The sequence below is a fragment of the Cryptomeria japonica genome, chromosome 8 (assembly GCF_030272615.1).
Source record: "Cryptomeria japonica chromosome 8, Sugi_1.0, whole genome shotgun sequence".
Classification (NCBI taxonomy): Eukaryota; Viridiplantae; Streptophyta; class Pinopsida; order Cupressales; family Cupressaceae; genus Cryptomeria; species Cryptomeria japonica.
The window spans coordinates 738,863,089-738,889,573 of record NC_081412.1 but is presented as its reverse complement, the minus strand read 5'-3'; the positions used below and the strand labels follow the sequence as shown (position 1 = coordinate 738,889,573).

Sequence of the window (26,485 nt, the reverse complement as noted above, 5' to 3'; positions counted from 1 at the left end):
TATGTATTTATGTATGTATGTATTTCAGCAAGTTGTGGGAAGAGGGCCCACTCCCATGATAAAAAAACAAAATAAAAGAGGAGAATGCTTCAGACCCATCAAACGGGGAGCAAAGAGAAACATAAAGACATATTATGAGCAGTGGTGAAAACAAGAGCCATTTCAACATAAGAGAAAAGGAGACCGAAAGATCACTAAGGAAGAGGACATGAAGAAGAAAACATAAGCTGGACAAACACCATAAAAGCGCAGCAAACTAAACGTAGCAAAGAAGCAATCGCCATCACTTTCATGTTGCTAAAGCTTTCTTACTTCAAGTAAGAAGAGCGCCCATGATCCACTGAGTTCCATCATCAACAACATCTCTTCCTTCAATCTGTAATTTCTCTACTTCAGTTTTCCTTCCTTTCTTCTTCTTCGGGGCACCACAATTTGGTTAGACAACCGACTCACAGTTTTGGCAATGGAGCACTTCCTCAAAGTAATCCATAGTCTCATCATCAAGATCCAATTACATTAATCTTATTAAACCCTAACCCCAATAGAATAAATTAATCTTATGGATTACATTTCCGATGTTGGCTAAGACTATTGCAGGGTTTACACCAAAATTCCATTAGTGAGTTGCCTTAAACTTGTGATTTTATGGCAAAACGAAAGAATCTTCCTAAGTGGGGACATTACAACCGATATCAGAGCTTCATTCCTACCAGCCTGAAGGACAAAAGATAGTTGATGCAACTTAGCCAAAGAGCTCAAAGGGCCTTGGAAAGAGAAAAGAAGAAACTTGCATCCACCAATAACCCTATACAAAACAACACAATGAGCAAACAAATGTGAAACGAATTGAGGACCTTCACGGAGCAAAAAACTCAACCTCTCATGGAGCAAAGTAAGAGAACGACACAACTACTTCTCCAAGCCATTCAAAATATGAACAACAATAGCCCACAACCCAACCAAACCAATGGGAGGGATGCCAACTCTAACTATTCAAGTGTATCAACCCCTACACCAACAAGACCTTCCTTCATACCTAGAGGAGAACACACAGTAGAGGAAGAAGCAAATAATCCACCCACATACTCAACACTAAATCCTGAAGTTAGGAGAAATGTCCCCTTTATGGATTATTGTGATGCTAAGACATGAAATGCCCCTAGTAGGGGCAGAGGACAACCCAACAAAGATTTAAAACAAAGGGTAAGTAAAATGACTTTTCCCAATTTTGATGGATCCAGAAAGGTCTTAGCATGTTCATGGGTCCAAAAGATGGACACCTATCTCTCACTTAGTCCCATGACGAACGAAGACGCTATTAAATTTGCCATAATCCACTTAGAGGGAATAGCTCATGATTGGTGGCATCATGGCCTTATCACGCAAGATCACCAACACATAACCACTTACAATGGATTCACTCAAAGGATTATTCAAAAGGTTTGATCAAAAAAAACCCAAATTGTACTTTAAAGAATTAACACAACTAAAACAACATGCAACTGTAGAAGATTATGCCACTAAATTCCAAAAACTATCCGTCATGGTACCCAAGGTTTCTCAAAGTAGACTCACATACCTATTTGTATAAGGGTTCAAAGAATCAATCAGGGGCATGGTATGTGCCCTCCATCCTAAAATACTTGAAGATGCAATCCAAAAGGCAACAAGGTTGGAAATCACATCATCAAAAGACAAGCCCTACACTAAGAATTTTGCATCAAACACCCATACCAAATACCCCTATAAGGAAAGTTGGCATAAAAATGAATTTCCTCCTAGGAATGGCCTAAAGGAATTTCAAAAAGGAAAACCATGTTTCCATTGTAAAGAAAAATGGGAGTGTGGGCATGTTTGTTATAGAGAAGACTTTAAAAGGCAACGAGAAGACCTAAGAAAGAAACATCTATGCTTCAAGTGTAAAGAAAAATGGGGGCCAGGATACATATGTGGAAAAGGAAAGCCAAGCAGGAAATATAGAGGCAATGTTTGAAGAAGGAAAAAGGAAATCCAAGAAAGAAAACAATATATGACGAAAAAGAACACGGAACCCTAGCAGCCATCTCTAGAGCCTCCAAGCATCACCGTTTTCGGATTAGAAGTACACTAAAAGGACAAAAAGTAACCACCCTTGTGGATAGTGAGGCAACTCATAACTTTATCGATGAAAATCTTGTCATAAGAATGAAGATACAAACAAGAGATTTTAAGGGCTTTAAGGTCGCCTTAGCTAATGGATCTACTACCCCATGCACCAAGAAAATTCCATAATTAAACATCACATTGGGAAAGCATCCGACCAAAGAAGATTTATATCTTGTGAATGTGGGGGATACCAATGTGATCTTGGGTATTGTTGATGTGTTTTTTATGCACATGCTAACACAGAATAAAATACCTAAAGGTACCTTATCCTCTCTTGAGCAAAGTTTCCCAACTGCTGAAGATCTCGCCGAAGGATCAGTCGAGGCAACTCCAAGGTTCTTGTATGTAGGTTCTCTACTCGTGGATAAGCTCTTTGTGGTATGATGTGATTTTGCTGGAATCACAAGGGGACTTACACTTGATGACTAAACGTCTGATTTGCTGGAATCACGAGTCCTATTTACTAACTAGAAGACAAACAAATGGCAAAAGATGCAAGGTTTAGGAAGTCTACTCTACTACCTAGAATGCGAGAAGATGGACGAATGACTAGGTGGAGTCCTACTGGGCTGGGTCTCACCATCGGGCTGAACAATTCAACACCAACTCAATGCGATCTTCTAAGGGATGCTCCCAATATGTTCAAATCGTACACCATCTGACAATGATCACCATTCAAGATAATGCATGAACAATGGACGTGTAACGACTTAAGATTAAGCTCATTTTATGCCAGTTGACCACGCAAGGCGCACTTACCATCAGCAAGAGGCTAGTGGTTTGGATTAGACGGATTCCACACAGGTGCATTCAACAATTTTCTTCATTCAATCTAATCATCTACCATCTAGAATTGAAGATTCAACAAGAAACCATGCATATTGCAAGAAACGACACACTTCACCATTACTTCAATGAAAATGGAGTTTATTTACAATCAATGGCAACAATTTCTTGCCTTGTCCTCCTATTCTACTCTAACTGCTATTCTATTTGCTATTAATAATTAGCTATTCTAACCTCTATGAACTAACTACTCACCTTCTAACTATTAATGACTATTCAATCCCTATTAGCCTTTACAAATGAATTTCACCTTCTTTAGTCTCCACACTTGGCAAAAAATCGCCTTCCAACACCTTCCAAAATCTGGAAATTATCCTTCAGCTTGCCCAATTTCGCACCTCCAAATATGCTTTTTAAATTCGCATGAGAGATAATGCAAGAATGATTTGAATTTGCTAAAGAACCTCTCCCATTATATAGAGCACTCACCTTGATTCTTATTGAGGCCGACTTGACAAAAGGAAATAAAAATGAAATAAAATAAGATAAAATCCCACTTAGAAGGAGGCCGACTTGCTTGTAAAAGCAAATAAATGTATTTGAGCGCTCACCTTCATTTAAAATTTGAAAATTAATTTCAAGGCTTCAAAGGTGGGTTTTTTCATTTGTTTTAAGGCTTAGAATTTAATTAATCAAATTATGAATGCCTTAATTTATGTGAACTTGCTTTAGTTTTCCAAATGTCTTGAAATAGGCAAATTTAATGAAAGGCTATAGGCTAGCTTAGGAATGTTAAAGCTTGATCAAGACTCCTTAAGCATCAAGATATCCACAGTGATGGTTTGAACCCCTTGTCTAGACTTGCTCACTAGATAAAATTGAAATTTTCTCAACCAATATTTGCAAATTTCCATGCCTTTGTATTCTCAATCTTGTAATTTGCCTTATAGACTCAATCAAACAAGGTTGAATAATAGATTTTTTGATATTTTCGCCCTAGACCCTCTGGAAGGGTCAGGAGCGATTTTTGCTTTTTGTAGCTCATTTTTTATCATTCCAACTTCAGTCCACCTCTCAATGCTAGGAAATATCTTTCTTCTTTCTCCCAATCCAAGTTTGATTTCGTTTTGCAAGGCAAAATGGGAGATTTTAGGATTTTCACCCTGGACCCTCTGGAAGGGTCAGGAGCGAATTTTGAGTTTTAGGCATATTTCTTCATGCTTTTAACTTGACATCACTTCTAAGGCAAAGAACATCATGCCTCCCTCCCATGCAAATCATGAATATCAAGATCTTGTCTTAATTTTGCAACAAAAAAAAAAAAAAGGGGAGAACTTGGAAATTTCGCCCTGGACCCTCAGGAAGGGTCAGGAGCGATTTTCCTCCTTATCCTTAAAACCTTCACTCTTAACAATCCCTTTTCACTTTAAATCAATTCAAACATCGTTTCAAGCTTATCCCTAGGCCTAACTTCGCTCAATTCTGGAGGAAAAGTCCAATTTTAGGTTTTTGCCCTGGGCCCTCAACAAGGGTCAGGGGCGATTTTCCTTATTTAGCTTGATTGCTCCTTTGTTGGCCATCCAAATTGTCTTCACAGGATAAAACATACCTTTTCACCTTCACTCCAACCATAAAAATCATTTTGTCTTTGCAAGAAAGAGGTGTTTTTGAGAATTTCGCTTTGGGCCTCCTAAGAGGGTCAGGAGCGAATTTTGCAATTTTAACCAAAATGTTCCACTTTTCACTTTGAAACCTCTTTGTCAAGTAAGATCTCACCCTATGATATGCTATGAATATGATTTCATGTCCAAGAGAGGTAAAATACTGTGCTTATAAAGAATTTCGCCCTGGACCCTCAGTAAGGGTCAGGAGCGAATTTCCTCTTCTGGGCAAAATTCCTTCATCTTCAAGCGAATTAGGGGCTCTATTAAGTTCATCTCACTATTCATCATACCTTTGGCATTTCAATTCAACCAAAACTGAGGAAAAACATCTCCCACAAGATTTTGCCCTGGACCCTCAGCAAGGGTCAGGAGCGAATTTTAAGTTTTCAACAAAATCCTTCACTTTTTCAAATTGACACTTTCTCAGGTGGGTAAAGGGAGATGTCTTTATTTCACTTATGTTTTAAGACTTGTTCTTTTTTACTACAAAATAAGGGAAATTCAAAATTTCGCCCTGGGCCTTCAGCAAGGGTCAGGAGCGAATTTACCTTTGTTGCCCAAAATTCACCATTTTTCATGCTTTCAAACCTCCAAATGCATCAAGTGACATCCAATCTTCCTTCTAGGAGACCCTGCACATAAAAATTTAGCCAAAATTAGTGACAAATTCATGCTTTCAAACCTCCAAATGCATCAAGTGACATCCAATCTTCCTTCTAGGAGACCCTGCACATAAAAATTTAGCCAAAATTAGTGACAAATAAGCTCAAATAAGATTTTCGCTCTGGACCCTCTGGAAGGGTTAGGAGCGAAATCTTCATCCCAGGCTAAACTACTCAATGCTCAAGTTTCAAACCACTTCACAAGGCAAAATTAGATGGTTTTCCAAGTTAGGAACAAGTTTTCAAGCTCAAACAAGGTGACAAATGAAGTTTATAATGAATTTCGCTCTGGACCCTCTGGAAGGGTCAGGAGCGAAATTCCTCTTCCAGGCTAGAATTCATCATTTTTTTAAGGTTTTCAAACATTTCCAATTTTCCCTTCAAAATGCCTTGCAAGTCAAAATTTGGTCAAATAAGGCAAGAAGTGAGTCCTAGGTTGATTTTCGCCCTAGACCCTCTGGAAGGGTCAGGGGCGAGATTCGCTTTGGACCCTCTGGAAGGGTCAGGAGCGAAATTTGACTTTTTGAACTCTCTGTCAGGATCATTTTATGGAATATAACATTTAAGTATAAGAAAACTTATACTTTAAGTTATATTCCATATATACTTTCAGGATGTTTGAGAGTGGTTTCAGACCTCCAGGAATTATATTGCAAAATATAGTTTTTGGAGGATTTTTCAGTTTTCCAGACTTAGTCAAATTTCAAGATCAGGACATTCCAGACTTAGCCAAATTTCAGGATCAGGACATTCCAGACTTCATCACTCACCAACTTGACCTAACTCAAGCAGAACCTGCTATCCTATTGATCTCCTGGTGACACTCGAAATTGCAGAGGCTAACAGACAAAACCCTAAAAAACCCAGAAAACAAACCCTAGAAAGCAAAAAGCAGGGGTCCCCATTTGCAATGGGGCGATGTGTGAATACGTCACAACAGGTATCCCATGGTTGCACTCATTGGGACGTTGCTGCCTAGACTTTCCAAAATTGGAACTATGTTTCAAACATAATGGGCAAGACATCCTTTTACGAGGGCTATCCAATGGGTCATCAAAAGTACTTTCATCCAAGAAGATGGAAAGAATTTTCAGATGACAAGGAGAATGGGTTGCACAATGTATGGTTCTTGATAAGTGTTCATCCCAAGGAAAAACTATACACATCAACATCCAACCTATCTTAAAAAAAGAAAAAAAAGAAAAAAAAGACATTATGCAAGGGCTACCACCAAAGAGAGGTTTTGAACACATTATTGAATTAATTATTACCACATCTTACCATCATCCATGGGGATATAAAGAGGAAATTGAGAAAGCCATAAAAAAGTTATTGGAGATGAGACATATCCAACCTAGCTCTAGTCCCTTTACCTTCTTCGTTGTACTAGTAAAAAAGAAAGATGGTACAAAGAACCATATGTTGTGCACTTAATAAAAGGACCATCAAAAACCGATATCCCATCCATAGGGTTGATGAGCTAATAGATGAACTTCAAAGAACGGTATATTTTTCAAAAATTGATCTATGCTCAAGGTACCATCAAATAAGGGTAAGGGCAAAAGATGTCCCCAAGACACCTTTTAGATGCCATTATGGACACTTCGAATTTCTTGTCCTACCTTTTTTACTAACCCCTATTACCTTCCAATCATGTATGAACATTTTTAGGAAACAACTAAGGAAGTTTCTCTTGATATTTTTTATGATATTCTAATAGACAGCAAAACTTGGGAGGAACACTTAAAGACGTATAGACGAAGTGCTAGAAATACTTGAGCAACAATCCTTATTTGCCAAACTATCCAAGTGTGAATTCGGGATGGGGGAAATTTTATATCTTGGACATAAAATTAGTGCTCAAGGCGTCAATGTTGATGAGGAAAAGATTGAAGCAATAGGGAGTTGGCCAAAACCAAAGCCCTTTACACTATTACATTTCAAAGGCACACTGTTACATTTCTTCCCAACGGATGTGAAATCAAAAAGATGGAAAATTGATAGCAAATGCTTACAGAACATCAAATAATCTTTACATCCTAAAAGAAATTAACAATGAGAGATGTTATATGGGGCAAGTAGATGAGAGCTAGTTGTGGCATAGAAGATTGAGCCATCTAAACTTTGATAATCTTTTAGAGATCAGCCATAAGGAAGTAGTGAGAGACATGCCAAATATTTCGAAGCCCACTAATATCACTTGCAAGCAATGTCAACTTCGGAAGCAAACAAGAGTAAGTTTCAAATCAAAGGAGCACTCAGCATCAAAACCATTAAAGCTCATACATATAGATCTATGTGGTCCAACTAGAACAAGGAGCATACAAAGAGAAAGGTACTTTATGCTACTAATTGATGATTACTCTAAAATGACTTGAGTTGCCTTTTTAAAGGAAAAATCTGAAGCTCTTGATAAGTTTAAACCTTTCCAAGCATTAGTCGAAAATGAATAAGACTTAAAAATCAAGTGTCTTAGATTAGATAAAGATTGAGAATTCACTTAAATTGATTTGAAGATTTTTGTGAGAAACAAGGGATAAAAAGACAATATTCAGAAGCAAGAACTTCATAGCAAAATGGAGTTGTTGAAAGAAAGAATAGAACTGTCCAACAAAATGGCTAAAGCCATGTGTTGTGCGTTGCACACACTCCCTGTCGCCGACAGGGTCCCCCTCTTTTTTTTTCGGCCTTTGTCCTGCTGAGTTTCGAGTTTTGATTTTTGTGTGTCGTCCCTCTTGTTGAGATCCAGGAAGTAGTACAGCGGTAGCCTTTGCAGTCGTTGAAGAAAGGGGCGTGTTTGGATTTTTGAGTCGCATCACCTGGGAGTTCTGCGTGAAGAGTCTCGCGTCATTTTTTTGAGTGCCCAAGATCAGTTCAAGGGAGATCTGGTCGTACCGTAAGCCTGGGAATCTGCAAGGTGAGTTTAACACTTAAGTTGAAAACTTTTCAAATATCGCTTCTTGGCCGATTTTCACCAAATCTGAGCACAAAGTTAAAATTTTGAAAAGCTCGCAAAAGGCCTGGTGGCCCGAAAACGCAAGTTAAATAAGAGTTGGCAAAATCCCTCAAGAGGCCGATTTTCGCTTTGAAGTAAAACGTTCAAGTTAAAACCTTTGCAAAAGTTGTACCTGGGCCAAAAATCGCCTAAACTAAAGTAAACGCCTAAGTCTAAAACCTTGCGAAATATCCTTATTCGCTGATTTTCGCCAAAACTAACACGAAAATGGAAAAAGGTTTGCAAAGTCGCCTTATTGGCCAAATTTCGGCGAATAGAGGCTAAACGCGAAAAATTTAGAAGTTTGAAAAAATCCCCTTATTTGCCGAAGTTTGGCAAAAAAGTGAAAGACCTTTGCGAAGTCCCCTTATTTGTCGAATTTCAGTGAATAAAGGCGAAGTGTTAAAAATGAAAAAGGTTTGCAAAATGCTTATTCTGCCCGAAATTCGGCGAAGACAAGGTAAACTTCAAAATTTTAAACCTTGCATAAAATCGCAAACTACCGAATTTTGGCGATGTAAGGTTAAATGTAAAAAGCGTTAAACTTTGCAAATGCCCCGAGAATACCGAATTTCGGCGATGTAAGGTTAAATGTAAAAACGTTAAACTTTGAAAAAAATCGCAAAAACCCCCGAAAATGCAAAGATGAGGAACATTAAAACTTCATACTCCCCTTTCACGTGAAAATCGTGAGGCATATTAGGGAAGGGCGTCATTATTTTTATGTAAAATCGCGAAGCTGTGCATTTTATCTTTTTCCCCAAAAACGCAAGACATAAGATAGGGGGACACTTTTGCAAGCTTGCAAAGAACGGTCTTTTTCCCACAAATCGGGTAGAAAGGGAGAATCGCAGAATAGTTAAAGGGCGTTAGGCTTCGTGAGTTTGCAAAGAATCGCTCCAACCCGAAGATCGCCTAGCAAGGAGAATTTTGCAATACTTGGAGGAAGGGTGTTCGCATTTTATGCCTTCTACCTCGAAAATCGGCAGAAGCCCTCCTAGCCAAAGCGTGAGTTAAGGGAAAGGGCATTTTCCAGGTTTTTTAAAACAACCCTGTAGGCCGAGTTTGTGCAGATTGACACCTTGTTTGTCAGGTAAGCTCGCTTTGTCTCCTTGAAATCATTTGAAATAAATGCCAGATTGTTTAGATGTGTTTAGGCAGATAATAAAAAAAATTGATTAAATGATAAAATCCTGTAGACCGCATCTTTTCCCTTTTGAACGGCATCAAGCAAAGCAGCTGAAGCAGAGTCTACCCCAAATTAACCCAAGAATGCAAATTTCAGACTTAGGAAGTTTTGAACCTCATTCATTTTTAAAAAACTAAACTTAAAGACTTTGAGTGCAAATTTAGTGATCATTGAACACCCAAGCCCTAAACCGCAGCCGAATAGCAAATTTTAAACGGAGAGCTTAATAACATTTTATGTCCAAATTAATCAGGCTCTTTTGCTGAAGCATCGTACTTTCTTCAAATTTCAGTTTTCCATTGATCCTTATGTGCTAACGTTGTCCTCTTTTGACTAACATGTTTGTTTCCTTCATCTCGTCTCATAATCCGCGCCTAAATCTGAGGTAGAATCCTCAAAGACGCCTGGTGCAGCCGGAACATCTCAGGCTTCTAAATCAGGCATTCCCCAAAAAGGCGAGAAGATGAAATACCAGTACCAGAAAGGAGGACTGAGGGAGTCAAAAGTCCAAAGCATATGGGAAAACATAGGCGATACTGACTTAGGCCACATAGACATTCAAGACTTCCGAGACCGGGTATATTCCCCTAATGCCTATGGCAGGCATAGGCGGATGATGGAAAGTGGTATCGCCCAAGCAGCAGGATTTCCTCCATCAGTGCAGAATTATGAGCTAGTAGTTGAGGCTACCCGACATTATCAGCCAAAAACCAGATTAGTGGTTCTGGAGAATATGGTCCTAGCTGACTTCACACCTGAGGCCATTAGCGACGCATTCGACATCCCGTTCTCAGACAACCCCATTGCAACAACCATAGATGAAGCGCAAGTTGCATATGACATGAACCCTGCTAAATGCAGGACATTGATAAACGAGGAATGGTATAAGGAGAGAAGGCCCTCGAGTATTAGAATCGGGAAAAGACCCCCAGAAGTGACTTTCACAATGAGCATGGAGATATGGTCCACCTTGCTCAGTCGGGTTATGGGACTCCCTCAGTCTAACTTTTTTGAAGAGTGGATGTTCTAATTTACAGAGCAGGTCTTTGCCGGGAAATCTAAGTTCAACTAGGCCCAGATCATCAGTGATAATATCCATACCCAGTTGGTCGAACTTGAAGAGAAGAAGCACTTCACCATGACCTCTTACCTAGTTTATATGTTCGCCCAACACCAACCACTGACGGGGTTGATCAAGAAGGGTGAAATCGAGAACGGGCCCAATCAGGTAAAAGGTGTACGACTGCTATCCTCAGCTACATTACTATGATATAGCTCAGAGGGAAAAGAACAACCCTACTTATGCAATTGGTCAATATGAGCAAGTCAATGACGCCTTCACAATGCGCCTAGTCAGGTTGATGCAGGGGGGATTGCACATAAGGCTCTCAGAGCAGGCTACCATTTTGGTACAAAAGTACGGCACCTGGTTTATTCAATTCCCTAGGTTCTCCTATATCCGGATAGCCGGCTTTGAGGGAGCTTCGTTCCGACTTCCATGCTATCCAACAGACAAAGTAATTCTTCTAGAAGTTGCAAGGCAGGCACGTCCAGCGGGCAGCTTACTCAGAGACAAGAAACAGTCCGAATTTACCTTCCCTATGATTTTGGGTAACCTCGATGTGCATTTAAAGAATGCAGCACATGTCGATGAGTCACTTGCTGAGTTAGCCTCTTATGGCCTACAGGAACATTTCCCAAGGAAATGTTTTGATCATGACAATTTGGCAAAAAGAGCTTATGGCAGGCGCTACAAAGCAAAGGAATCAATTGAAGACGATTGGAAAAATTGTTCTGATGACTATGAGGTTCGACGGCGTGAATATTCAAGGTTAAGTGTGCAGCAAATGCGACTTTATGAATACCGTCGGGTCCTGGATCAGGGGGCAGATTCTGGCAATTGCTTACAGGTCCAAGATTTTGAGGCGGTAAGGTACCTCTTGCCGGGCATTGATTGGTCTCAGGATCCAATTACTGATTTTGAGGCAGTTATGGCAGCCCCGAGAAGGTACACCGATCAATGGTTATACCAGCAGATTGAGAGACTAACCCATGAGGGAGTTCAATTCACATACCATATGATGGGTAGTCTTGATTCTCAGTCCTCGGAAGATGAGGGAACCTCAAGTGCACCAAAAGAGGAGGTCGAGAAACCCGAAAAGAGGAAGAAGGCCAGAGCTAATAGAGGGACCCGGGCATCAAAAAGGAATCGAAGGGAGAAGATCCCTATTAGAAGGCCAGAGGTCACTTCATCATCCAAGGACCCCAGTTCTGATGATGATGTAGTTGAACTTGATTATATACCTGCTCCGCCCTCCTAGAGCGATGTTGATGCATTCGAGGCTGATAATCCTCCGGCACAAAACGAGCTAAATACAGAGGTGAGGATCATTGATTCTGGCGAACCTGAAAATAAGTTGAGGAAGGAGAAATTCCGTCCAATCAAGAGGCTGATGTACATGAACTCACCCAGGGGAGTCGGCAAGAATTACAACTGCATAGTATCGGCAAAGATGACACCACCGTCGAAGGAGAACTAAAGGTGGATGAGACCAACGAGCCCGACAAAACTGAGGAGCAGCCATCACATGGGGATACCCGACAGTTGTTCAATGAGGTAGGGGAGAACTCAACTATAAGCAAAGGGCTGGATACTGCCTTTGCTCCTCCAATGACAGATCAATTGCAGATATGCAATGAACCAGCTGAAACCTCTAAGGAGCAGAGTGGAAATTTGGCCATAACATCCGGGCAGACCATACCTCAAGACTGGTTAGTTGCTCGTGCACAGCGCAAGGCAGCCACCAAGCCACCTATCGACTTGGAGTATATTTTCTCTCGCATAGGGGAAACAAAGTCCAAAGGGAAGAAAAATCCTAAGACCTACTCCCGAATCACCAAGGATGAGCAGAGGAACCACACCATCCATATCACTACCCCGCTTGTCGATAAGCCAGCAGATCAAATTGCATTGGCTGATTATAGCATTACAACCGTCCCAATAGGGCGAGCCACCAAAGAACAAGAAAGGGAGGAGTTCAAGGACTCTGTGCAAAATATGCTCAGGCAACTCGACGAGATAACTGCTGAGAGAAACATGTACCAAGTTCGTGCTGAGCAGGCCGAGGGGTACATTGATCACTTGCTGAGCCCGTTGCATCATGCCCCTGAATCCCATGTTCCCCCATCAGCATTGGCGCAAAGGACTACAACGGAGTTTGAAGGAGTACGGGATACCACCAATGCTGTCAAGGAATGGATTCGAGACATTAAGGAAAGGGGAGAGTTGATCATTGGAGATGTAAAGGAAATGGCCCACCACCGAGAGACCATTTTGGTCAAATTGTTCGAGGTAAAGAGGGAATGCCTCAGGGTTCATGAGGTCGTTGCTACAACTCTTCCCCTCATGAGGGCTCTCTTCTAGACCCATGCGCAAATTCCTACATTATCCGCCATCCTGGATTCTTATGACATCAGCATTTTTAAAGAATGGTATTGGACTGCCAGCATGAAGAATGACACGAAAGGCACCATTAATAAAGAGCAGGAGACATGTGAGGAAATTTTGAGGGACATGAGGGACCTTGGTGGGAGGATCCTCCGATCAATGGTTTTGGGCTGGAAAAATAGTTTGTCCGATGACATAGTGCAGTCGGACTAGGAGGATAGATTGAGAATAGATAAGGTCGCCTACTCCACGGAGGACCTGGATTTTGCCAGTAGATTGTATTTAGATATTTTGTGTTTTGAAGCTCATCAGTCTAACTGGAAGGATGGGTTAGAACATGTAGATCGTCATTTGGAGGGCATGCAATATAAAATACGCCATCCTCCTATGCCTCAGTTCAAGGTGTTGTTCCAGCTGTGCATCACATTTCAAGAATCTGTTCAGACAGAACGTGCAGCAGGTCGGGACCTCTGGAAAGAATATTTGCACGCCGAGGATGAATTTCTAGAAAAGGGGTCTACAGCAGAAAAGAAAAAAGTGCCTTCGTAAAGTGCAGAATTATTTTAAAAATCTAAAAAGCACTTTTTGGCCATAAAGTTCATTTCTAACTGCCAAGTCAGTTGTAAATTTTGAGCTCCGTGCATGTGCACTTTTTGAGCTTCTTTTTGGTAGTTATTAATTGCCTTTTTAGGTAGTTATTATTCCTTCTTTGGTGGTTGTTGATATTTTGCCTCCTATTTATGGGCATGGGTACTATGTTGTATGGATTAATCTGGGCCACTTGTTTTGTTTTAATCTTGGCCATTCATCTGAGTTTTGAAACTCTATTTAAAGGGGTTGGTTTTCTTTTATTGAAGGTAAGAAGTCTAAGATTGTTGCTGAAACTCTAGCAAAATTCATGCAAAATTAATGGAAATTAAAGTTGTTTCATTTCTTTGTGAGTGCATGGTCTCCTTCTTCACCATTTAATATTCTTGTTATGCATTTTGTTTTCAGATAGTATTTTTAGGATAATATTTGATAGAAACCTTAGTGTTCATACCATTAAGGATTGGCTGATTGTCACTCCCCCTGCATGGTTAGTCTGAACCCATTTGTGTGCTTAGTTCGGTTGTTAAACATCAAGTGAATGGATGTCAAATTCTGCATTTATGTTTAGTAGCATGAAAATTCAGCTCCCTTTGAAGATTGCACTAGATTTTGTAACATTGTGCTTTATTAGCTGATAATGTTTAATCTGGTTTTTTTGAGGTTTCTGTCTGTTTTCCTGAATATGTTATCTTAGATAAATTAATTAGATTTTCTCTATCTCTTTTCCCCTTTCCTTTTTCCCTTTTTTTATCAAGAAGAAACCATACAGTCAAGCTAAGATAGTATCAACCCAAGTGAAATCAGAAGATATAGGATTGTTAAACTTTAGGGAACTCCGAAGCCGTCCGTCTAACCTTAAGTCCCCTTTGTGTTTCTAGCAAAACACATCAAACCACTAAGCTATCATCCAGTCAAGACCTGACAACCGAAACATTGAGGTAATCCCCATTGATCAATTAAAAACAGCACTGGGGATTTCCTTATCTCAAGAGAGGATAGGATTCTTAGCATTTCTATTCTGCGTTGGCCGGATGAAGTCGCAAGTTCAGTGATTTTAGACACATCAACACCATGTTAAATGAATCAAAGATAACTGATACTTTCGGAAAGATGCAATTCACACAGCTGTTTTCATCTTGAATTGTGCACAAATCAAAGTAAATGATGATAAAACGCCATATAGGGAGCCCTGCAATAGTTAAGCATTTCAAAAAAATTGGAAGCATATGATACATAAAGAGATATGAAGAAGATCTAGACAAATTTGATTCTACAGTTGTTAAACGAATATTCCTTAGCTACTCCACAAAAAGTAAAGCTTACAAATGCTACAACAAGAGGCTACACAAGATTGTCGAAAGCACAAATGTGAAGGTTGATGAAGGAAGACATTATAAAGAATCCCAAGATGTTCCTCAAACAAAGGATGTTTGCAGAGAAGAAGAATCAAAGGAGGAAGTTGAGAAAGAGGAGCCTGAGAAAGAAAATCCTGAGACACCACCCAGAGCACCACATAAGACTCCATCTAAATTTATGCAAAAGAACCATCCAAAAGACTTGGTCATTGGGGACATAGATATAGAGATTCAAACGAGGAGGCTTGCTAACACAACAGAACATGGACATTTTTACTTACTTTGCAAAATAGAACCAAGGGGCTTCACAGAAGCAAGTGAAGATAAGTTTTGGATAAAGGCTATGGAAGAGGAATTGGATGAAATCAAGAAGAATGAAACATGGGAACTTGTCCCAGGGCCTAAGGACAAAAATGTCATTGGAACCAAATGGATTTTCCAAATCAAGTTAAATGGAGATGGGGAAGTGTTGATGTGTTTTTCGTGCACATGCGAACACAAAATAAAATACCTAAAGGTACCTTATCCTCTCTTGAACAAAGTTTCCTGACTACTGAAGATCTCGTCGAAGGATCAATCGAGGCAACTCCAAGGCTCTTGTATGTAAGGTCTCTACGTGTGGATAAGCTCATCGTGGTATGATGTGATTTTGCTAGAATCACAAGGGGACTTACATTTGACTGCCTGAGAGTTTAATTTGCTGGAACTTGAATCCTATCTACTAGTTGGAAGATAAAGAAATGGCAAAAGGTACAGAGTTTAGAGAGTCTACTCTAAGACCTAGAATGCAAGAAGATGGATGAACGACTAGGTGGAGTCCTACTGGGCTGGGTCTCACCATCAGGCTTGAACAATCCGACACCAACTCAATGTGATCTTCTGAGGGATGCTTCAAATATATTCAAATCAGATACCATCAGATATTGATCATCATTCAAGTTAATGCATGAACAATAGACGTGTAACGACTCGAGATTAAGCTCATTCTATGCCAGTTGACCACGCAAGGCGCACTTACAGTCAGCAAGAGGCTAGTGGTTTGGACTAGGGGGATTCCATGCGAGTGCATTCAATAAATTCTTTCATTCAATCTAATCATTTATCATCTACAATGAAGATTCAATAAGAGACCATGCATATTGCAAAGAAACGACACATTTCACCGTATCTTCAATGAAAAGGGGGTTCATTTACAATCAAGGCAACAATTTCTTGCCTTCTCTTCCTAATCTACTCTAATTGCTATTCTATCTGCTATTCTACTACCTATTCTCTATTAATCAATCTCTGACCTTTAATTAATTTTCTCTATTAATTAGGTTTAGGGTTTAGGGTTTAGGGTTTAGGAGGTACATCGAAGTTTGTGCCGCCTCCAGTAAATTAGGTACATTGAATCTGATCATGTTGAGGTGGACCAATCCGACTAGAAGAATGATGATTGGGATGCCACCTTGTCTAACGCTTGTGACTTGGTTGATCCTCTTCTGTCTTTTGACATGATGAATGATGTACTTCCTTTGTTTGACCAAGCTTCCTTATTGTCAAGTCTTTCTTCTCCAGAAGCACACCTCCGCCTGGAAGTGTTGGCAAAGCCCTTTCTTTGTCATCTTGTGAAAGAATGAAGTCTTGAGGCTAACTTGAACTCATTGAACACTCCTAGTCTTCCAATGCTTCAAAGCACCTTGAGTCTTCCCTTTTGCCTGTGGAACATCCTTGATGATGATGGACTGGAAGAGGTCGTCCTTGCCCTGGCCTGGTCTTCTTCTATCTGCAAAATAAACCAAAAGATGATTAAGGATACATAATAAATTCATTTAACATAGCACTTTCTACCTTAAATCATCAATAAGAGTTATCAAAATGAAGTTCGCTTGAAATCCTTCCCAGGGACAGGCCCCATAAAATTTCACCCTGGACCTTGGCCAAGGACAGGGCCTATTTGGGATTTTCGCCCTGGACCCTCTGGAAGGGTCAGGAGCGAAATTCTTGTTTAAGCTCAAATGCCTCTAAGACAAGCATATGCTATCTTTCTCTTGTCCAAAGCCTAGGAATCCATGTCTTGACCTTCATCATGAGCAAGTTAGGTAAAATTGAGAATTTCGCCCTGGACCCTTAGGAAGGGTCAGGAGCGAATTTGTTCCCTTAGCTCAAAATACTCACTTCTTTCACTCACAATCCCCTCTAAGGCATGCTTGTGGCAATCTTTAAGCCCAATCTACCTTGATCATGGTCTTGGCCTAGCACAAATTTGGAAGAAAAAGGAAATTTTTGTGAATTTCACCCTGAACCCTCTGGAAGGGTCAGGAGCGAATTTCTAGTTTTAGGCTTGATCTTACACTTCCTTTACCTCAAATCATCTTGCAAGGCAAGAATACCTCACTCCACCTTCAACCATGCCACAAGAATCAATGTTTTGGCTTCACCCAAGGAGAAAATGGTGGATTTGAAGAATTTCGCTCTGAACCGTTTGGAAGGGTCAGGAGCGAAATTCATGTTTTGCTTGTTTTCCCTCACTCAACTCCATTCCTCTTCACTTTATTCTAACTTGCTTCTCACCTCTGGATCTATCTCTCAACTTGCTTGACAACATTTACTTGGCCTCAAAAATGGCTAAAAGGAGAATTTCGCTAAAAAACATGGCCAGGGACAAGACCTATAAGGGATTTCGCCCTGGACCCTTTGGAAGGGTCAAGAGCGAAATCCTTGTCCAAGCTTAGAATCTTCATTTTTGGAGGCAACAATCCATTCAAGGGCAATCCTAGGGGCATCCCCCAACTTCTCCCACCTAGGTCTAAGCTAAGCTTGGCATAAAAATGAAAGGAAAAGGGTGTTTTAAGGAATTTCGCTTTGGACCCTTTGGAAGGGTCAGGAGCGAATTTCTTATTTTGAGCTTATTCCTTCATTCCTCTCACTTCAATTCATCTTCGATGGCAAGATCACACCACTTCACACCCATCCAAGCCATAAAAACCAAAGACTTGACTTGCTTTGAAGGGAAAATAGATGATTTTAAGAATTTCACTCTGGACCCTTTGGAAGGGTCAGGAGCGAAATTCATGTTTTTGCTCAATTCCTTCAAATTTGAAGATCATCAACAAGTCAAAGTCATGCCTAAAGACATCTCCCATCTTAATTTACCCTAGCCCACACTTGACTTAGCATAAATTTGAGAGAAAAGAGTGGTTTTGTGAAATTTCGCCCTGGACCCTTTGGAAGGGTCAGGAGCGAATTTCCCCCTCTAGGACAAAATCTCCACCTTTTATTGCTTTCAATCATTACCCAAGGCAAGAACATGTCCATCTTTCTTCCAACATGCCTTGGACACTAAGAACTTGGCCAAACAAGGAAGAAAATGAGGTCCATGGAGATTTTCGCTCTAGACCCTTTGGAAGGGTCAAGAGCGAAAATCATGTTCTAGGCTTGATTCTTCATCTCTCCAACTCCAAACCACCTCAAAAGGCAAAGACATGTTATCTCACTTCCATCCACGCCATAAAGACCAACGACTTGACCTCCTCTAAGGGAAAAATAGGTGTTTGCAAGAATTTCGCCCTGGACCCTTTGGAAGGGTCAGGAGCGAAATTCTTGATCTTGGACAAAATCTTCACATTTTGATGCTTCCTTTCACTTCCTAAGGCAAGAACATGTCAAAACCTTCTCAATATGCCTTAGAAACTAAGATCTTGGTCTACTCAAGGGAGAAGGGGGTGTCTTCTAAGAATTTCGCTCTGGACCCTTTCGAAGGGTCAGGAGCGAAATTCAAGTTTTGGGTTGATTTCACACCTCTTTCCTCCTCAACTTACTTCAAACTTGATTTAACCAATTTCTTCTCACCACAATCAAGTCCACTTACCACCAAATTAGCTTGAAAACTTTGCCTTTCAAGGGTCAAATGAGGATTTCGCTTTGGACCCTTTGGAAGGGTCAGGAGCGAATTTCCTCCTCCAGGCTAATTTCCATCATTTTGTCACTTCAAACCTTCTTCCTAAGTCAAATATGCATCCAAGCCCTTCATACCATGCAATAGAGGTTTCAAACTTGGTCAAGACAAGGAGCAAAGCAGAGGAAATATGAATTTCACTCTGGACCCTTTGGAAGGGTCAGGAGCGAAATCCATGTTTTAGGTCAAAATCTTCATTCCTCAATGCTTTCAATCACTTCTTGAGGCAAGAAAATATCAATCTATCCCCACCATGTCCAAGGAACAAGGATGTTAGCTCAAACAAGGGAGAAAATAGTGTCTAGGGAGAATTTCGCTTTGGACCCTTTGGAAGGGTCAGGAGTGAAATTCACATTTAGGCTCAAATCTTGACTTCATTTCTCACATTTCTTCATCCAAACAAGTGTTTTGCCCTCAACAATGCCTGGGAATGAGTTAGTTCTAAGTTTGGGTCAAAGTAGAATGTCTTATGGAGAATTTAGCTCTGGACCCTTTGGAAGGGTCAGGAGCGAAATTGAAATTCGCTTTGGACCCTTTGGAAGGGTCAGGAGCGAAATTTGACATTTTGGACTCTCCGTCAGGATTCATATATGGAATATAACATTTTAGTATAAGTGACATTTTAAGTTATATTCCATATATACTATCAAGATGTTTGAGAGTGGTTTCGGACCTCCAGGAGTTATAATGCAAAATCTAGTTTTTGGAGGATTCTTCAATTTTCCAGACTTAGTCAAATTTCAGGATCAAGGTGACATTCCAAACTTAGCCAAATTTCAGGACATTTGAAGATCAGGATGACATTCCAGACTTCATCACTCACCAATTTGACCTAACTCAGACCTTAAAGAAAATATTCACTCACCAAGCTTCCTTGACCTCCTCAAACAAAACACAATTAGCAACAAGAACAAAACCTTGTCCTCGGGAAGGCTTTCAAAGATGACCCTAACCCAGAGCATCCACTGACTCACCTTTAGCTAAAACAGAGCCTGCTCTCTTAGCGATCCCTCTGGCAACCCTCATCATGCAAAGGCTAATAGACAAAACCCTAAAAGACCTAGAAACAAACCCCAGAAAGCAAAAAAGTAGGGGTCCCCATTTGCAATGGGGCGATGTGTGAATACGTCACAACAGGAAGTCAAGAGGAACAAGGTGAGACTCGTGTGCAAAGGCTATGCACAAGTCTAAGGAATAGACTTCAAAGAAATATTCGCACCTGTTGCACAATAAGAGGCTATCATTAAGTCCTTAGCATTTGCAAGTTACAAAAATTTCAAGTTGTACCAGATGGACATATCATTTCAGCTCCTTAGGTGAACCATCCAACCAATGTAAATGCCAAAGTCATTAAAATTCATCCTTCAGACAGTTTTTTCTTGAGAATTTTGCTGGTGCAGAGCATCCTCAACCAGGGTTCGGTGATTTTCAGAACTGTAAAAGGCAGCCTTTGAATGATTTTGTGACTGTCTTTATAGAGATTTCATCCTACAGGTTAAGTTTTGAGACCCCGGAGCTTCATCATCAAGACCTGCAGCTTTCTTCATTGCAGCAGAGTCATTGGCTACATCTGACTTTTTGAAACTTTCTACATAGTTTATAAGTTGACTTGTACAAAGTTATTTGCAATTGAAAAAATGAAAACTATTAATATCTAGTTATCATTTATGCACTATGCACTATGCATTGTGCAAAAAAATGTAATCAGCAATATGAACATAAAATAAAAAATCTATATTTCAAAATTCAATAGGCAAGTTCTTATTTTTCTTTGCTCTCCATATCTCTAGGCTATTAAAATGCCTTTAAATTTAAAAAAGAGCAGGATTTTCTCTTTTTTGTGTTTTTCAGTTATTTTTTAAAATCCAATTATTTCCTGATTCAATCCCAAATTTAAAAAAAAAAAATCTTGAACTTTTGGTTTCCCAATTAAATACCAATATTTTTTAAAATCTTTATCCTTTGGTTTGCCAATTTTTCCCAAAACAATTTCTGCTACTCTACTATAAATGACTCTTATCACTTTCAGGGTTTCATCACAGAATCACAAGAGGCATGGTGTACAATCAAGATAAATTGAGTTTTCTCCTAAATTGGTTTCTAAAATGAAAACAATTTTCTAATCTGAATTTATATGGAAGTAATTTGCGTCATGTGAATTCAAATCAGTAGCTAACGGGCTACCACTGTTTTAAAAAAAATTATCTTTGTAGCTATTGTCATACATACCGCCTGGGATCTTCTGAAATAGTGGTACAAATATCACACTTGCTAAGAGAAGCCACAACATATCAAAGAGGGAGGTCTCCTCTTCATTTACCTGTCAATGTGAGTTCTTCTATTAGGTCAGCAAAGACGTTGAAAAGTGAATCTGTTGGTTAGTTTAATTATTGTTTATCTAAAGCCAAATAGAATTTCACAGCAAGATCCCAAAAAATAATTTTCAATCATTGATCCAGTTACAACCACACTAGAAAACACAACACAAAAAAGCTTACACTCTAATCCACGCTTATTTAGGAGCAAAAAATATTTATGACAGAAGAATTTTCCATCTGAAAGTAACAGCTTACCAAAAAAGAATGGTGACTTAAATTTGTAAACAGGATAAAAAGACCTACAGAATATCAAATAATGGGAGCCACGATGTACAGACCTCCTGATGTGGTAACTTTTCTATAAGGCTCTTCACTTGATTAGAAATTTTATGGAGCTCCCTTACAAAAGGCCTTGCAGTCATTGTAACTTCTTCAATACCACTCACAACACTTGTTGGCTGAATCACTTGCATGCCTCTATCCATTCTGTTATTAACGTAAACTACCCTGCATGAAGATCAGATAAATTAGCATATTATGTTGAAAGTAAATAAGGAATAGCAGACATTAGAACGAAAAAAAAACCAAATACAAATCTAACCTTGGATGATAAAACCTTATAATAGAAATAAAACAGAACCCATGGCCTGGGACCTAAGACTCCTCAAAGGTAGCTTTGAAACAAATAAAAGCATATGATGGAAAAAAACACAATAGATGACTCTAGAACTAAGGTTCCCCATGAAGAGTCTTTAAAAAATAAGGCCAGAGGGTACTATCCAAGAGAACCTGTGACTTTGATCGAGTGATGCTGCAATGGTGTTATATAATGCTATATATCATCTTCACAACTGTCTTTAAGATAATTCATAGAATACGTAGAGATACAGTGACATCCTAACTGCTCTCCAATCATGTCTCAGAGCTCCAACAAGGTCAGCCCTATTCTATGCAATCATTCTACAGTGTTCCCAGAAATTTACAAAAAAAAAGGAAATGAATCAACTGAAGACAAATGGTTCTGCTTCTTCTAACTACTAACTACCAAGACATAAGATCTTTCACACTTGTATATTACTGTACTATGAATATTCTTTTGAAAGATAAATAAGTTGATAAGTGATAACAAATAGACATCTTGCAACACATCTGCCATCTTGAATTCTGTACATCAATTTTAGTTTTGCATAATAAAATAAAGCAATTTACAGTTCTAACATGGTGTGTTGTCTCCTTTAAATCATCCTTCTTGTATCTCGGACTCTGAATGATAGACACACTCTATCATTTACATTATTTGTTTCCATTCATAACATATTTGAACAAGTATGACTGTGATTTTTCCCAGAGCACCTTTGTAGGAAAACTCTGATTGCAATCAATGCACATGCATATGTCTATGTTGCATAAGAAGTGATTTAACAAGTACTCATAGAAGAAAAAGGTAAAGTAGCTAGAAAAAATTACACCAAGAAGGTAATGCTCTCTAATAAAACAAAATATTAAAGAGTGGTGTTTTGGTAAAGAAGGTCTACCCAGCACCAAGCAGTAGCACTCCCACAACCAGCTTTGGCAACTGATTTCTAAGTGAAGAAACAAATCCAGAAAATAGAGTGCCTGGAGTGAACTCTGCTCCATCATCCTCAAAAGAAAAGAAAGATGCAGAAAAGAAACGTGAGGACTTCTTTGTGGATGTCTTCGGAATACTATTGTTAGCAACATCCTTTGATGTCTCCATCTTTTTTTGCTGAAATGAAACATTTGATTTGTCCTGTTCTGCTTCTTTTGATATATACTTGACTCTCTCGTGTTCAATGTCCTTTTTGACCTCTGTCTTGGCCATAAAAGTCTCATGATGCCCAGATTTAACAGAACTATCTAGCTCCTCCACAACATGGCCAACATGCGAAGTTCTTGAATATGTCTCTTCTCTTACAGGGAGAATCTCCTCAAGTAAAATAACTGTCTCCTCTTCTCTTCCACCATTTCCATCAACAGCAATACCATTCCCTTTACCTTCCAGGGATGCATCAACATCGATTTCAGTTCCTTGGGTGGACATTTTACCCTTCTCTGAAAAAGTGTCTAAATCTGGTTTTTCTACAAGATCATCTTTGGTACTTGAAACACTCTGACCAGCATTTGCAGCACATTTTTCGGCTCTCTGAAGAGCTAATTGTGCATCACTTACACACTGAGCAGCCTCAAGCTCCAAGGCAACTGCTTCTTCTGCCAATGCCATCACATTTGCAACATCCTCATCAGCTTGTGATGCTCTTGTTTCTGCTTTGTCTGCAATCTGACTTAAACAATCAGTTTCTACTTGCAACTCTAGCTTCGATGACTGGATGCGGTGCAGATCTGCTTCACGTTTTGCAAGTTCAACCTCACACTTCCTCAGCTCATCCTGAAACATGTCCAGTGCAATTTCTTCCTCCAATTTGGAAGAAGATTCCAATTCTTGAGATGTTTTTTGATCCTCCTGTTCTGTAATTTCAGTATATGTTTCATGGCCATTAAGTTTCTCCACTTTTGCCTTATCTCCATTAAACTTAACAGAGACATCAGATAGTTCCTCACTAATTCCCACATTTCCCTCATCTCCACTTCTTGTACTTGCAACCGTATCTGTTAGGGTGCTGGATGCTACTAATCTCACTTGTTCTTTGATCTTGTCCTGTGCTTTCTGTAATGCTGCTAGAGCTAACTTTGTTTGTGTCTCTGCAACAGAGACCGCCATCTTAGCCTTGTTGAATGCCTCTTCTGCTCCAATTTCCTCACCAATCAATTGTTGGACCATGGCTATTGCATCATCAGCATCCTTACGAGCCTCTGTTGCTTCGTCTCTCAATGCAATTGCCATCTCAGAGATTCTTTGAGCCTTTTCTTCAAACATGTTACTGTTCTTCCTAGCATCCGCCAATTTCTTCAAAGCATCTTCCAATGACTCTTTTGTTGACTCCAGTGAATATTCCTCACCTCTAATAAACTCCTCAAAACCCTTTTCTGCCTCCTTATCACCTCTTCCAGAATTTTTAACATTGTCATCTGTTAAATTTGATGCCATAGCAACAGAAGAAACAACATTTTCTGACACTCCCATAGCATCCCCTGTCAATTCTATCTCAGTGCTTTTCCCCAGGGCTTCACCACCACTTTCACCATAGAACTGACTGTAATTTTCACCATTGCCCTCGCCAAAACCCTCTGATCCTTTATCATTGCCTTCCCCAGCATTATTATTTTCCATCCTATCAGCATATGCCAGTGAATCGCTTCCCTCCGACTCACACCTCGTCACAAACTTTCTTCGTCTAAATTTCACTGACCCGGGAGGTATATTAAGACAAATTCTGTGTATATATGCACTAGTTCTACGAGTCACAGTAACATCATCCCTTTCCTTACTTGCCTTCACCAATCTACAAACCCTGCTGCTAACTATTTGCAATTTATCTGTTGAACTTAATGAAGAAACCAAACCAGGCCCCGTTCTGTGTGAAAACAATAGTTTAGGAGGACTGCGGGAATTCAGACCCGTGACCTCTAGTTTCACAACGCCCCGACCGTACAGGGCGCCAGGTATAGACTCCATTATTTCCGTCAAGCTTCCAGAAAAATAAATAAATTAGTACATTTTTTAAATTAATTCCATCCCCATAAAAACAGAAAATCAAACAGGCATTATTAAAAAATGTTCCCAACTTTCCATAATGCAATCAAAACCTTACGAAAATATACTCCTCCAAATTTCTATCCAGAAGCCACAACTATCTGAACCCAAATTCTTCAGCCCTTTTAATAATTATATAGATTCTCTGTAAAAATTAACTGTCGTTTTAAATAAAAATTTTGGACTAAATGCTTCTATTCATTTATTTATTAACTAATTAATTTTTTTTAAAGCAAATAGAATGCTTAGGAAATAAAAAAGCTCAGCAATTATTTGCAAATTTGTTAGGCATGCTAAAATTCTTCGCATTATGGATTGCCAAAGCTTTAGGTAAGCTTTTAGGTCTTTACACTAAGGTCCTTGTAAAATCGAAAAAAAATGAGAGACAATATGAAATTAAACTCGTACTCTATTTAATAGTTATAGAGATTCTCTGCAATGCTTAATACAATCATTAGAGTCATCCTTTATTCTCTTTTTTTTAACTATCAATCAGTCGCAATTATCACTTGTCTGTATTTGTTTATTATTTATATAAACAAATACAGACACATACAAACTCCAATCATTGATTTGCTCAAAAGAATTCTAACCAAAAACAACTAAAAATAAGAATGTTCAGTGAAGGGTTTTAAAATCAAAATCTTCGTTCATGCCTGCAAATTTGACGGATATCTGAGCTTGAAATGTCCCGCCGTCGTTTGCCGTGTCAATTTCACATATACTTTGACGTTAACAGACAAAAACTCTGTACTCAATAGCTCCCTGTCAAACTCTAGAAAAGTTTTCGTGATATAGAAATCAAAATAAATAACTCACAACACTAAAAAAACGGTCAAGAAGACATCCGAAGTTTCGATAGGTAGCCTCAGTTAGGGTTTTAAGATCGGAGGTTTTTTTTACGGAATACCTGTAAATTTTGACGGATATTTTAGCTGTTCGTGCCCCACTGTCTTTTGTCGTGCAAATTTGGTGTCTTTTGACAGAAGTCCAACGCTAAATAAAATGGCTGCGGCACGGAGGAGGAGATAATCAAATGGAGCGAAAACTTACAATCCGCATATGTAGAAATTCAATATTTAATGGAAGCGTATATAGATTTGAATATTCTTTTAGTTGGGACGTTATGGACAAACAGATAATTTTATTTGACGGGGTCTGACGTGCAAAAGTAACGAGATATTTTTGAGTTGAAAAGATGCCTAGACAATTTTAAGCGTGTATTTTTCCACGTGTGCAAAAATGGGTTTTAGTAAAACTTTGGAGCAAAAATGAAAACGAATAAAAACTTTAATTGAATTCTATATTCATATTTTTAATCTAGAAGATTTCAGTTAAAATTACCTAAACAAGTTATATTAATGTTTAATATAATATTTTATATATTATATACGATTTTAAGTATTTTTTTAATTAAATAATTTTTACATAAATGTGATTTGAATATATTGAAATACATTTAAATTTAATATAAATTATATTATAAATTTATTTAGTATTTGCATATATGAAATATAATTAAATCAAAATGTTGGAGTTCATTTATATTGAACAAAATAATAGTAAAATATTGGTACAACTTATTAAATTATTTTATATTTACATGTATAAATATAATTGAATTGAAATGTTGGAGTTGATTTATATTGAACAAGATAATACTCTCTCCACAAAATTGTATAAAAAATATGATCTCTTGGAACTTTCTTCTTCAAAAAT

At 38.9% G+C, this 26,485-nt stretch overlaps 1 protein-coding gene across 4 annotated transcripts in view; it reads right to left on the bottom strand.

Annotated features, from left to right (window-relative positions):
* LOC131061451 (K(+) efflux antiporter 2, chloroplastic) overlaps positions 1-25,835 on the bottom strand; it is a 211,011-nt gene extending 185,176 nt beyond the window's left edge. The window contains exons 1-5 of one of the 4 annotated variants that reach the window (XM_057995145.2): positions 25,677-25,833; positions 25,423-25,541; positions 22,629-24,701; positions 21,432-21,600; positions 21,005-21,095 (exon numbers count right to left, since the gene is read on the bottom strand). In XM_057995145.2, the coding sequence (XP_057851128.2) occupies positions 21,005-21,095; positions 21,432-21,600; positions 22,629-24,688 (2,320 nt within the window). In that variant the 5' untranslated portion in view covers positions 24,689-24,701; positions 25,423-25,541; positions 25,677-25,833. Of the gene's footprint in view, positions 1-21,004; positions 21,096-21,431; positions 21,601-22,628; positions 24,702-25,422; positions 25,542-25,676 lie in introns of all 4 variants that reach the window. The other 3 variants (XM_057995148.2, XM_057995146.2, XM_057995147.2) reach the window with 3 other exon arrangements.
* Positions 25,836-26,485: the final 650 nt, after the last annotated feature.